This window comes from Arvicanthis niloticus, chromosome 9 (assembly GCF_011762505.2).
Source record: "Arvicanthis niloticus isolate mArvNil1 chromosome 9, mArvNil1.pat.X, whole genome shotgun sequence".
NCBI lineage: Eukaryota > Metazoa > Chordata > Mammalia > Rodentia > Muridae > Arvicanthis > Arvicanthis niloticus.
The window spans coordinates 53,929,826-53,944,285 of NC_047666.1; the positions used below are offsets into that span (position 1 = coordinate 53,929,826).

Consider the following 14,460-nt stretch of genomic DNA (forward strand, 5'->3'; position numbering starts at 1 on the left):
TGAAGATAACCCCTGAGGAAGCCTGTGGTGGATTAGTGATGGCAGGATGGGGAAAAGCCACGGTTAGATTACCACTGATAGTGTAGAATGGTTTCCCCAAGAGGGCTGCAAGCACTCTTTCTCTGAACCTCCGTGCTGAGCTTGGGTTGTTTCCTAGGAGAAACGGCTACAGTGCCTGTCCTTCAGTGGAGTGAAGGAAAGGGAATGGCAGATGGAGTCTCTCATTCGCTACATCAAGGTGATCGGTGGCCCTGCTGGAAGAGAAGGTCTGTTGGTAGGCCTGAAAAACGGCCAGGTGAGTCTTCCTGTGCTACCATCAAGCTTGCTATCCAGGCAGGCACAGGTTTCCTGTCTGGGATGACAAGCAATGGGTTGTAGACAGTCTAGAGTTTACTTTCGTAAAGACAGCTTTAGGCCAAAATACTGTGGCTCTCAGCCTCACCGGATGCTCACACCTGGCAGAGTTGGTGCCAGGACTTTGAAGCTGCACGTAGCAGGGATCAGTATGCTTAAGGTCACCCCAAAGGTGGGATTTATTGTAGACACAGCTTTAGTGGATTGCTGGAAAGGCAGGCAGAGATTGTTCACAAGGTCAGAGCCTTATTAGGCAGTGCCTGGATTAATCAGTATTCCTGTCTGGGGCCTAGATGATGCTGGTCCTTAGGGTGTTATTAGAACCTAAAAGAAGAATGGACTGTTTGGACAAATCGATTAGCAAATCTAGGCTACATGAAGTTGAACAGATTCTCTGTGTGTTCATCTACATTCTTTGCTTAAAATAAGAAAGTTCTATGTGGGCTACATAGAAATTTGAAAGTGAAAATATAACTGCATTAGCCTGAGAGCCAAGCTGTGTAGCAGATGGCCGTGGCTGAAGCTTGTCAGGTCTTTGTTGGGGACGGAAGTGGCGGAGCCTGAGATTGGTAGGAGCTGACAAGGAGCAGCACCCAAGTTGGGGAGAATCTGCAACTTCCTCAGTCAGCTGTCAGGTCTCATGGGAGGCTGAGACCATGACTGTGGGGTCAGGTTAACCTGGGACCACACTCCTTCTTACTAGCTATATGGCCCTGGGCGGATGAGTTTGCCTCTCTGAGGCTCAAGTTGTCCAAATAAGGACAATACTGTTTCTTCCCAGGGCTGTCAGAAACAGGGATGTCAGTGAATGGCAGCTGTCACCATCAGCACCGTCATTATTACTTTATACCAGATGTCTCTCCCCTGTGTTTACAGTAGCCCTTCCTGTGTTAGTGTATGACTCCTCTACCCTGCAGTTTAAACAGTATCATTAAAAATGTCCCCGGTTCACACAGACATTAGAGTGAGTTTGGCATGTCTCAGGCCTGTTGTTGCTTCAGTGACCTCCTATGAACCATGCTTTTGGACTCTTCAGGATGGTACCCACTTCCCCCACCCCATCCCCTGCTTTATTTAATGAGTCTTTTCTCTGCACACAGCTTCTGGAGGAGTTAGTGGGTGTTGTTCTTGTAGAACACATGGGATGCCAAGAGTCTGGCAGTGGTCCAGGGTTTGGTTGCCGTGGTAACTCACACTTATTTCTCTGAAATTTCGCCAGATCCTGAAGATCTTTGTGGACAATCTCTTTGCTATTGTCCTGCTGAAGCAGGCCACAGCCGTGCGCTGCTTGGACATGAGTGCCTCCCGGAACAAGCTGGCTGTGGTGGATGAAAATGACACATGCCTGGTGTATGACATCCACACGAAGGAGCTGCTTTTTCAGGTTGAGTCCTAGATGGAGACACAGTCCTTGGAACAGGGAGCCACCTTGAGCTTTCCAGTCATGCAAGGAAGCGCCCAGCCCCATCTGGGAGGAACAGCAAGGGCCTGGGACCCAGCACAGGAGTAGATTCCAAAAAGGCCCAAGGAGGAGCTAGGCTAGCCTCTTGAGCACTGTTTGTTTGTTTGTTTGTTTGTTTGTTTTTGTTTTTGTTTTTGTTTTTTGTTTTTGTCAGGAAGATGATGGGCAGATAACCCACATTTCACATAGCCATAAGCAGTACTTGAGTGGACAGTGACAAGTCTGGTCAAGTTAATAAGTGGTGGTAACTCTTTTGATGAAGTCTGTGAGTCTCTTACCCAGGACTTGCTAGTGGCTACCAGTGCCTTAGGAGGCACACTAGGAGGGACATGTAGAAGCTCACCTAAGCTTCTCCCCAGGACACTACAGCACAGTAGCTGCATGGACTACTGGGGATGGGCATTGTGTCCACAGTCTTTGGTCATGTGGCTAAAAGAAGTGTGTCACTGAGCAGTCTAAACTCCCATCTCCTGGCTGGCTTTCTGCCACACTAGGGCTGCTCTTGGCCTCTTTGGGGCATTGTGAACAGTCAGAGTTAATTTATGTAAAGTGAGGACCCCCTGCGACTGGAGCCTCTGCTCTCTGGTTTCTTCTGCACGGTTTCCCAATGCCATAGGTAGACATGGGTCCTCTTCCAAGGCCCTCCTTGCCCTTGGCAACAGAGCCAGCACGGTAGAAGTGGCTGTCTTTCCTCAGTCAGTTGGACAGGGCTACATGGCTACCAATAGCCCAAAATGACTTCAGTTATTATCACATCATGTCACGTAGGAAGCAGAGGGTTTAGGGGAAAGAACACATACCCATTGTCTTCAGACTGACCTGCATTCATGGATCTCTGTGAGTCTCAATCTCTGGCTAACATGAAACTACCTTTTTTTTGAGACAGGATCTCTCCATAGCTCAGGCTAGCCTCCAGGTGAGGATGAGCTTTAGGAGATCCCTTATCCCTTATCTCCACTTCCTAAGTACTGGGGCTAGAGATGTTACATTATGCTGACATCAAACCCAGGACCTTTTGCATGCTAACTAAACCACATTCCTTCCCCATGCTAACATGAAGCTAGAAGTTACATTCTTACAGAATTGTCACAGGAACAACCCAGGAGCAAACAAGATGTTCCTGTGTGCTCAGTGCTAGGCATAACTAGCCTTAAATGTTGCCCTTCTCCCCAGCCTCAACACCACCACTGCCTGGACCTGGAGGTGGTTAGAAGCCCCTCAGTTTGTCCTGTGTGGAGGTTAGAAAAGTGCATGGCCCTTACTGCAGCTTCTCTGGAGAAATAGCAAAGGTCTTGCCTGGAGACACAACCTTCCTAGTCTGTCATCCACTGTGTTTGCCCCCTCAAATGGAAAGTACCAATATTCCTCATTAAAACATAGTCTCCGCTGAGGGTAGAACACTCAGGGCAGGGAAGGATGAGTCTTTGTTGGTCCCAGGCCTCTAGAGTTGAGCAGAATACTGGTGGAAAGGAAAGGGCACCTCCTGATGTCATTGTGTTTTTAGTGTAAGAGTTATACATGCAGAGACAGTGTATTATTTTCTAATTTTGAAAAGAACTCCCCATTCTCTTGCTTATTATAAAAAACAATGGAAATTCATGACCAAAGAAACCAGACAAGCAACAAGAAAAAAAAAAAAAATAGAAAATAGAAATCCCTCACAATCCCACTCACCCAAAGCCGTCACTGTTAATCTTCCCGGGCAGGTAGGAATGTATGGAGGTGGGTATGCACACACTCCTGTTGGGAGTGAACCCAGGCTCTTACACATGCTAGTCAGCTCCACAGAGCAGCACCCCACCCACTTCCTTTAATAGAATGGAATGCTTCTCCATTTCCACTTACTGTAGAGTGGTTGAAATATGGAGAGGTGATAATTTATTGTGAAAATAGCACAGATCCTAAAATTCTGTCACTCTTATAGTACATAGAGGAGTTTGCCTTGTCCCTTCTTTCTGACCCCTTCCCTCTTTCTCTTCATCCTGCTGTCTGGACTTCAGGGCCACCCAGGCTTTAAGAATGGGTGGGAGTGAAAAGTGAGAGTGCTGTCAGAGCCTCACAGGCCTCTGTCCCTCAGGAACCAAATGCCAACAGTGTGGCCTGGAACACCCAGTGTGAGGATATGCTTTGCTTCTCCGGAGGAGGTTACCTCAACATCAAGGCCAGCACCTTCCCAGTGCACCAGCAGAAGCTGCAGGGCTTTGTGGTTGGTTACAACGGCTCCAAGATCTTCTGCCTTCATGTCTTCTCCATGTCTGCTGTGGAGGTGCCACAGGTAACCCTGATGCCTCTCACTCCTCTGCAGCTGTAGGACACACAAAACAGAATGGTCAGGCCCTCAGACTGGTGCTAAGAGCAGCAAAGAGGAGTAGGAGGAGGTGGGGAAGAATCTGATGTCTCAAGGTGCTGTGGACGTGGGTGCCTGTGTGTAGCCGTGTGTGACAAGAACATCAGCCCCATTGTCTTAGTTAAGGTTTCTGTTGCTGTGATGAAAAACCATGACCAAAAAAGCAAGCTGGGGAGGAGAGGATTTATTCAGCTTATAGTTTCACATTGTAGTCCATCACTGAAGGAAGTCAGGACAGGAACTCAAACCAGGCAGGAACCTAGAGGCAGGAGCTGATGCCAAGACTGTGGAGTGAGTGTTTCTTACAGGTTAGCTCCCCATGACTTGCTCAGCCTGATTTCTTACAGAGCCCAGGACTACCAGCCTAGAAGTGGCCCCACTCACAATGGGCTAGGCCCTTCCCCATCAATTATTAATTAAGAAAATGCTCTACAGGCTGGCCCTACATTTATATTACCCACAGCCTTTTTTTTTTTTTTTTTCTTTCCTTTTTTGGAAACAGGGTCTCATTATTGGTCCTGGCTGCCCTGTGACTGTGTGGATCAGACTGGTCTCAAACCCACAGTGATCTTCCTGTCTTTGCCTCAGAGTGCTGGGATTAAAGGTGTGAGTCCCCACACCTGGCTGCCCATAGCATTTTGCTCTTGCAAATAGTGGGTATCTTCCTTGTGTATGTCCTGACTTAGTATAAATTCTAAGAACTGAAATTTCTGGGCCAGAGGCCTTATATATTGAAAGATGTTCATACATTCTAGACTGCCTTTCCTCTAGAATGCTCTGTTAGTCCGCCTGCCTACATACACATACACCTGGCCTACAGACTCTGCCGCCTTCTTCCCTGGAGCCATGGAAGCCCTTGTTACTTGTTGCTGCAGGGATTTACTGCAGCAGTGTCCACATCAGCTCTTGATCCATACTGAGGATTCAAGCAATGGCAGTGAATTCTGATGTGAATGAACAGTGGAAAGAGAGCATGAGAGATGGGAACAGGGCGATGTGTGGTGGCAGCTGAGGATAGCCTGCCTACTTGACTCTCTCCTTGATGTCCTTATCTGCTCCCCAGCAGCATCCTAACCCCAAGCACCATATCTGCTGGGAGCCCACTCTTCCTCATCTGTGCCAAACAGGCTTTGCTTATTAAAAGGTTTTCTCCCCAGACTGCCATCCTAACCTCAAAAATAAATGCAGTTGCTGCTCCCTGATTCTGGCTGGCCAAGAGGAGCCAGGGGGGCTGCCGGGGCTCCTCCTGCCAGAGCCTCAAGAGTCAGTAGCCAAAGTCTCTGTTGGTTGCAGCCAGCCTTCCTGCTGATACAGCAGGCCAGAGCTGCCAAGCATTGGGAAAGGCGATCTTGAGACAAAGGCTGTTTATCTGTCGACTTGCCTCCAGTCTTCTTGTGGTTTGGGCCTCCAGACCAGGCAAAAAGCCCCATTTTTCCTCTTGGGACTTTTGGTTTCCTTTCGAAATTTGTATCATCTTGTGCAAGAACTGGTGTGTCCAAGCTGCCAAGTAGGGCAGTAAACCCGAGTTGTGCTCCATGATGTCATGCTTAGAATACAGCAGCCAGATAAGGGGTAGCTCAGAGGGGACTGGTTTGTTAGTATGTTTTTCAAATCCTCACTCAGGTTGTAACTCTGCTGTACATCAGCTCATCGTGTACGGCATTTTAATGTTCCCTTGTCATGGAGAGTCAGTTGTTGAAGGAAGTTCTGCAGTTTGGGAAAAGGAGCCCCGGTTTTGGATTCTGACTCTGTAACCTGATCCAATTGCATTCTGAACACCATATCTCCCTTTCTGAGGCCTCATTTCTTTTCTGTGTAATAGGATCATTGTGTTTTGTTTTTGCTTTGTTTTGTTTTGTTGCTCACAGTAGTCTTGAACTCCAGGGCTAAAGTGATGCTCCCCAGAGCAGCCAAGATTCCAGGCTTTGCCACTATGGAATGGGGTTAATTACACCCATTTTCAGGTTTTGCCTGCCCCAATTCCTGTTATTATTCTTTCTTATTACAGACAGTCGTGAAATATCAAAAGCCACAAAACAGAACTAAAGTGGACCAGAGGAGTCTAGAGAAGAGAGCTCATTGTGAGGGCAGAGTAGGTGGAGTTTGGGAAAGCTCAAGGAGACGATGAAACCTGTGTCCAGGAAGATGGGTGCTTTGTCTTGTTCAAAGTGCCACTTTGGCCCACAGAATCCTGACCTGGGCACTCTCTGAACAGAAGGCACCTAGATAGGATGTGGCTGAGCCTGGCTGCTAGCTCAGCTGCTCCTAGTCTGTGGCCAGCTGCTGCCCTACAGTAAAGGGAAGTGTATGGTGCATTACCACAGAAAAACCAAGCCCCTGGGAACAGCTGTGTCTTGCTGTCAGAGGATAGATCAGCTTGAAAGGAAAAAGGTTTAATTCTAAAGAGGGAAAAATGAGGACCAGAAATTTCCAAGATAAAGGCCCCAAAATGGAGAAAACAGCACTTCCAGGTTCACATTTGGGAACCATTAGTGCAGAGGTACTGGCCGATTGATCTTTACTGCCCAGGAATCCAGAAGGGAGACAAGGGTCCCTGAAGCATATTGACTGGTCTCAAATCAAGACAGGGTCTTTATTGCTAAAGATACCAGGCCCAGCTCAGCTTTAGCCTGATATGTATGCATGTATTCGTGGACACACACACACCAAGAAGGAGCACAGGACCAAGAATATTAGGTCACCTCTTGCTCTAGCCTCAGGTTTTTTATTTGTTAGGTTTGTGTCCTCAAGCAAGTCAGGTCTCCTCCAGGAGTCTCCCTCTTCTGAGGTGTTATCAAAGGTAATAAATAACACCTCCTTACACAGGACTGTTTGGACAACTGCAACAGTCTTTAGAGCAAAAAAAAAAAAAAAAAAAAAAAAAAAAAAAAAAAAAAAAAAAAAAAAAAAGAAGTCGTTAGGGAATACTTGTAGATATTCTCAGCTAGGCAGCTTGGTCTTGAGAGGAGAGTTGGTCTTCAGCACCGCAGACCTCAGGGACTTGGCCTCAGAGCTTTCTGGGTTGTCTGGAGCAAACTCCATACCTGTGCCCTTTTCAGACATAGTCTCTTTGAGAAGAGGCCATCCCAGATCTCTCCCTTCTGGCCAATTAACTTGTTTCTCTGGCCTGGGTGGAGGGACTGATGGGAATGACTAGAGCCCTGCTGCTGCCATGGGCTGGGCAGGGCTCTACCCCAGAGACCCACATGGAATTAGAGTACAGCACAAGATTTATCTGTACAGAGGCCAAGGACAGCTTAGATTCCTTCTCTTGGAGCATGAGGAGAAAGCAAGGTAGAGCTTCCAGGAAGGACCTGTCAACAGAGCTTTAAAAAGCCAAGTAGGGATTTTCCATGGGGGTGGGAGGGTGAGCAGGGTAGATCCTTCCCAGAGAAGGTGACATTAGGGTTAGGTAGACCTAGGGAAGGGGAAGGCAGATGACTGCTGAAAGTGTGTGATGAGAGCACTGTAGCTCAGGAGAGGTGGCAGAAAGGGGGTACCCAGGTGGCCAGGGCGAGGCTGCAAAGATGCTGATTGATGGCTAAAGTTTGAGGTTGTTCTGGTGGTGTCACTGTTAACATCTGGTTGTAGTCTGACTCTTTCCATCTCTCTGAATAGACTATTCTCTTTCTTCCTTAAACTCTGCAGTCTGCACCGATGTACCAGTACCTTGATAGGAAGATGTTCAAAGAAGCATACCAGATCGCTTGCTTGGGAGTGACAGACACTGATTGGCGTGAACTGGCCATGGAAGCTCTAGAAGGACTAGAGTTTGAAACTGCCAAGAAGGTATGCATTTAGTAGTGTGAAATAGAATTTGGTCCTTGAGGCAAAAGGGTCCCAGTAACACCAAAGGGGCAGAAACCTACTATAATGGGCTCTGAAGTCTCCTCAGTCACCCCTTTCACAGTGGTGATAACAACCTTCCCAAGGTTGTTTCTCTGGAGGGTTCTGGCAGACTAGGCCCTGTTCTCATGAAGTTGGGAAGATCTAAGCAGATAATGTCAGTGAAACAGCTGGTTGATTCTGGCTGTCAGTCTTGGTAGCAATCATTTATGTAAAGAACCTAGATAAAGCCTGTGCATGGAAGCTATTTATTAATCAAGTATCTCAGGCTGGGTGTGAGCACCAGCCATTTATCACACCACCATTGTTCTTAGCACTGGATTAGTGCAAAGGAGGTGGTCAGGATTTCTGGTTCCCACAGCAATGTAGTAGCATCCCACACCCTGATTCATAATGTTCATAATGGCATGATTCATAATGTCACTTCTAGTTTAGCCAAAAAAGCTAAAGAAATGGTCAAAAACATTTAGTCTTTCCTAGACTTGTAAGTGCCCATCAAATAGATTGAAGGAGGAGGAGGAATGGCTTCCAGCCTCTCCTGTCCTCTTTCCCTGCTTTCTCTCCCATAGCTAAGTGGAACGTCTCCTTTTGTCCAGGCTACTGATATTGAAGCACCTGCAGATGTATGTGGTACCTGTTAAACAAAGGACCACCGAACCAGAGCACACTTCAGAGCTGGGCTTTTCCCCAGCCTTTTCTTTCAACCTGATTTCTTTACCCCTGCTTCTAAATTGCATAACACTCATCCTCTGTTTTGTACTCACTTTTGAGGCCTCCTCAGGCCTGGTAAAGAGGAGTCTGGAGTAGCTGTGCCAATGCCAACTCTATCACACAGAGTTGGAGGTGTCACAGCTCAGTGGTAGAGCCCTGGCTAGCATGCATAAGGCCCCGTTTCAATACACAGCACATGAAGAAAAGTAAAGTTACCTAATAATTACCTATATGGTTTTAGATCAGAAAAGCATTGGAAAGTATCAGACTAGTGCTTTGGGAATTCGGAGAGGAGGGGAGTTCCTTTTCCTGCCCCACCTAGAAATGCAAGCCTGTAAGGAATACCAACAGGTTCTCAGGATGTCTTCGGTCTATAGCTAGAAATAAAGTTATATTCCATCTAGATAGTTGTCCCTTCACACCAAGAGCCTAAGAGCCAGCTGGTGTTAGCATTGTCCTGTAATAGAGCATGTGGCCTCTGTGAGTCACTGAGCACATGTCCAGACAAAGGGAACTGAAACTGGGATATAAATTTCTATTCATTTCATACCCCACCTTGCATCCCAGAACACTTGAGAATAGACACGATCATATCAAAGCATTGGGTTCTTTGTTAGAATGGTATTTCTTTAGTAATTTTACTTGACAAATGAAAATTGTGTGTGTGTGTGTTTCTTGTGGGCAGCATGATATTTAGAAAAGTCATAGAGCTTTGACCATAGACCTTGACTGATATTTTGTCTTAATCCTGAATCCTTGGCTTTCCTCTCCGCTGGATGCTAGTCATTCAGGACTCAGACTTGTGGAAGGAGGGGCCTGGCCTACTCCACAATCTAGTGGAGGGTACTCCCACTAGATGGCACAGGAGAGCTGCTTAGTGCTGCCAGCTGCATCTGTTCCCTGCTCCCCACTTCCCTCTGTGGAAGTTATTCACAGTCTTGTGACTGACCACTCCGAATAGCACTCTGACTCTGCAGTATATCAGGGCTAAAGGATGTCAGTGACAGACATGCCACACTTAAGAATCCAGTGCTCAGAACCAGAAAGACCCTTGGAGAGGCGTCATTTGCTTGCCTGACCACAAAGAAGTTTGCTGGAGCCCGTTCTTAGGAAGGAGATAACTCAAGGTCTTGTTGGGCTGAGACCTGAGTCTTTTTTTCCTACTCTGCCCATTACCAGGGACCTGCTTCTGTACATGGTTCAAGAAACACAAGCCAGGAAGGCAGCTTTTACTTTTGTTCACGCTGCCTGATTGACCCTTTTACCAGTTCCTCAAGAAAAGCCAAGTACTGGGTACCGTGCAGTGTGCCTGTCACCCCAGCTTTTCAGCAGGCTGTGACAGGAAGATCCCTTGAGTGCAGATGTTCAAAGTCAGCCTAGGCAACATAGTAAGTCCCTGTTTCAGAAAGAAAGCCACTTGCCAGGTCCCTCCCAGGCAGTGCTTTGCCTAATCCTGCTGTCTGCCACTGCTCATGCTCAGACAGGAAGTGTCCTCCCTAGGGTATCTGCCTCATACTGTGTGGCTCTTGGCTCAGGGAGATTTAGCTCTCTGTTTAATCTGCCAAGCTTCCCCTTTCCACTGTGAACCCCTGAACTAGGGAAGGGGACAGAGGCCAAGTGAAATTCCTATGTCCCCAGCCTTTGAATAGATCCTGGCCCTGTAGGGTCACCCTGCAGCCATCTGTGAGGCAGCCAGAAACTGGATGACTTGATCATTTTCCCCCATTCTTCTAGCATAGAGGCCTAGCAGTGGCCAAGGGCTGTTGTGCATTCTAAACCATAATGGCTCAGAAGCTGCCACTCTGGGCAGTGTCAGTCCATTTCACATGGACAACACAGAAAGCACAGCTGGGCAGAGATGTTGCCAGCAGAGCACACAGATTCAGTTCCCCTACGTCCCTCGTGGTACCCAAGAGCAGCAAAAGGCACCTCACTGGCACCAGTCTGCCTAACCCTCATGACTTTCTAGAAACTCATGCATCAGAAGTCTCTACCCTACTGGGAGTCCAAGCAGAGGATGTGCATTCAGGATCAACATGCAAGTTTACTTTCTAGAGATCAGGAGATTACTTTCTGCCATCCTCCTTCAGAACCGTTCTTTCCCGAGCTCTTTCCTCCTCTCCCTGTGTGCCCTATGCGTATAGCACCGTTGAGTTAGCAGAGCTGTCTACTGCTTCCCATCCAGATGACAGGGAGAAGCATGCAGCCTCTTGTCTCTGTCTGCCTACTCTGCAGATGCCATTGACTGGAACCAGCCCCGCTTGCCTTTCCATTATGACAGTGTCTGGCAAGGGGTTCCACTGTAGACTACAGGATCATAGTTCTGTTTTACCTAATCCCAAAATGATTGATGCTCCCAGGACTTCTTTACAGTTCTTTGTAAGGACTAATCCTTGAGATGAAGACAGGCTGAGCCTCTCCGGGTGGCACACCTCCCAAGCACACAATGATGAATCGAGCTTCCCTCCCCTGCTTGCTGGCTCTCTTTTTTGAGCTTGGTGTATCCCACCCCCATCAGCCTGTGGAGAACAAGAAGACAGCTGACTCTATTCTTACTCTTTTCCCATAGGCCTTCACCAGAGTCCAGGACCTTCGATACCTTGAGCTGATCAGCAGTATTGAGGTAACTGATCAAAGCATCTTCCATCACAGGACACAGTGGCCATAACCCTGAGGACATGGGGACGCAGGCCCTGTAGTCTGTTTGGGGGATAGAGTGACCCATAGAAGCAACACCTGGTTAGCCACTTGGTAGTTGAATGAGGCAGAAGGTTTGGGTCTCTCTAAGCTTTGGTTCCTTGTTTCTAAGATGTAATCTGTGCGACAGGCAGTGGTGGCACACACCTTTGATCTGTGCGACAGGCAGTGGTGGTGCACACCTTTGATCTGTACGACAGGCAGCGGTGGTGCACACCTTTGATCCCAGCACTCAGGAGGCAGAGACAGGTGGATCTCTGAGGTCAAGGCCAGCCTGGTCTACAGAGTGAGTTCCAGGACAGCCAGAGCTACACAGAGAAACCCTGTTGCAAAAATCCCAGATTGGGGGGGGTGGGGGAGGGGCGCGTCTATCCTTCTCTGGTACTGCTGTAAGGCAGAGCCAGGCTCTTAGACCCTGGTGTACCCCTCTGGAATGAGTAGCTATTGCCATTCCCCTGGGCACAAGTAATCTGCCAGTGAATAAGGCATTTCCCAAATGTTCCCAACATGGCCTACTAAGGCATCCTCCTGCCCAGAAGGCCTGTGGTAGGCTAAAGAATCTGGTCTGACTGCACCATTTATGGGTGATGGAAAACGCTATTTTTAATTTCTGTGTATCTCAGTGCTGTCTGACTGTCTGTAAAAAGGCATACATATTTCTTTCTCCAGAACAGATTTATTGTGAGGCTAAGGGAATGTGAGACACATTGGAGCTCCCAGATGGGAGCAGTGAAGAAACTGCAAGTGTCCTGCCCCCTAACTCAGTTCAACGAGTTCAACGGAGTACACGCTTATCGTGGGCCTCAGCTTTGTGTGGGGTGGGGAGGGCAGGGTGCAGCGAGCAGAGCTGAGCCAAGGGAGACTACAATATGATAGGTGTTGTTCACTGAGTCTGTTCGTGAGCAACCAAAGTATGAGCCACACACAAGGTCCTCAGTGTGATGAGCCAGGTGGTGGTGTCAGCCCTGTTCAGGGGAGAGAGGAGAGTTAGGAGAGGATGGGGTGCATCCTCGTGTCCACACACAAGGTCCTCAGTGTGATGAGCCAGGTGGTGGTGTCAGCCCTGTTCAGGAGAGAGAGGAGAGTTAGGAGAGGATGGGGTGCATCCTCGTGTCCACACACAAGGTCCTCAGTGTGATGAGCCAGGTGGCGGTGTCAGCCCTGTTCAGGGGAGAGAGGAGAGTTAGGAGAGGATGGGGTGCATCCTCGTGTTCAAGACCTCAGAGGAAACCCAGACGATCCCCTTGCTTTTCCCTAAGCTTTGCCACTTTTGCCTTGTGAGCCCTCCCTGCCCCTTCAGCAGAACAGATCACTGGTTGTCAGTGTCGTCCCACACAGGTGGGCGAGGGCTAGTTGGGTGCTATTGTCCCATGCTGCTGGCTTTCAGGGATGATGCTTGATGTTAGCCAGTGGGGCTTTGGAATCTTCATCCAATGCTACAGGACATCACTTTTCTTTGCACAAAAGTAACTGGCCATAGAGGAAGCTGACTCTTATCACTTGTCATGTCTTAGTTAGTTCAAAAGGGCTACCTTTGCTTATGATCTGTGAGCTGAGAAACTAAGGAACTATCTCTGGGGAAAAGCAGAGAGTACTCAGTTGATCTCTAGTGACTGTCCTGAGGCCTTAGCTTCTGGATTCTAAGTAGCCAGCATTAACCAGGGAGCTGTGTGCCTCAGTGGGCTCCTGTTGAATACCTGAGATGATAGCATACTGGTGGCAGAATAATCTGTCCATATTGACAGTCCTTTACAAACATGTTTTTCTGTAGCCCACATTCCACTCCAACTGACACCTGTCTCTCTACAAGAGTTGAATTCACTCCTAAGTTTTAATGTCAGCTCACTTGGTTGATTAGCCTGCACTATGTGAAGGTTTAAAAACTATTTCTGCCACTGATGAGGCATGTTGTCTCCAGCTGCTGAAACTTGTACCAGCTTGTCGAGACGTTTGATTCCATGTCTCATCTTCCTTCAGTGTGATGTACTTGATAGAAAACAAGCACATGGCAAGTGCCGGGGCCGAGGGGCTGAGTGCTGGCAAGTGTTTACAAATACTGGAGCTTTAGACGAACACAGGCGGAAGGAAGGTGTGGGGCTCCTTCAGTGTGCGTGCACTTGCATTTTCACATATATGTGCACACCAGGTGTGTGTTAGGAACCGGGTGAGATGGTAGAATCATGGGTTATGAAGAGTGAGCTCTGTGTGACCTTGACTATACCTGATTTGTATCTTACCTTCCTTCTCTGCAATGCTTGGTGGTGCTGGAGTCACTGAGAACAGTAGAAGTCTCCTGTATGAAGTGGACATTAGTGCACACAGTGTCTTAGTTAGGGTTTCTGCTGCTGTGATGTAACACCCTAACCAAAAGCAACCTGGAAAGCAAAGGGTTTACGTCAGCTTAAATTTCCACATCACAGTCCATCAATGAAGAAATTCGGGGCAGAAACCTGGAGATAGAAGCTGAAACAAAGACATGAAGGGGTGCTACTCACTGGCTTGCTCCTTAGGCTTGCTCAGCTTGCTTTCTTGTAGCACCCAGGAGTACCAGCCCTGGGGTAGCACCACCCACAGTGAGCTGGACTTCCCCACATCAATCAAGAGAGCACACCACAGGCTTACCCACTAGACAATGTGGTGGGGTCATTTTCTCAATTGAGGAGCTTGTGTCAAATTGACATAAAACCAGACAGCACACATAATGTCTCCTCATCTCTTAGAAACAGGAACATAGTCAGATTTGTGATCCTGTTTTACAGCTTCCATCTTGGTTGAAAATCCCAGACTTTGTCCTTGTTTGTCATCACTGTGGGTCACAGCTCTGCCACCCAGGTGTCTGGGGCTTTGGGAAATCTTGAGAATGCAGGGGCTGTCCCTGACTCTTGACAGTGCACACTGTTCAAGTTATCCACCAGTTGCCTTGGGCAAGCATACAGGAAAACAGTCCTGTGGAATTTCCACTGAGCAAACAAAGGTCTGCCTCTTGTTTGATCTTCAGTGGTCTGAAAAAAGGAAAAGTCTGCTTTTGTTGTTGAGAATTCCC

General features: G+C 47.9%; 1 protein-coding gene across 5 annotated transcripts in view; it reads left to right on the forward strand.

Annotated features, from left to right (window-relative positions):
• Positions 1–14,460, forward strand: part of Ift122 (intraflagellar transport 122) — a 69,476-nt gene that overhangs the window by 33,834 nt on the left and 21,182 nt on the right. For all 5 annotated transcript variants that reach the window (XM_076940323.1, XM_034511457.2, XM_034511459.2 and 2 more), the window contains 5 exons: positions 158–295; positions 1,574–1,738; positions 3,894–4,091; positions 7,812–7,952; positions 11,290–11,343. In XM_076940323.1, coding sequence (XP_076796438.1) covers positions 158–295; positions 1,574–1,738; positions 3,894–4,091; positions 7,812–7,952; positions 11,290–11,343 — 696 coding nt within the window. The remainder of the gene's footprint in view (positions 1–157; positions 296–1,573; positions 1,739–3,893; positions 4,092–7,811; positions 7,953–11,289; positions 11,344–14,460) is intronic.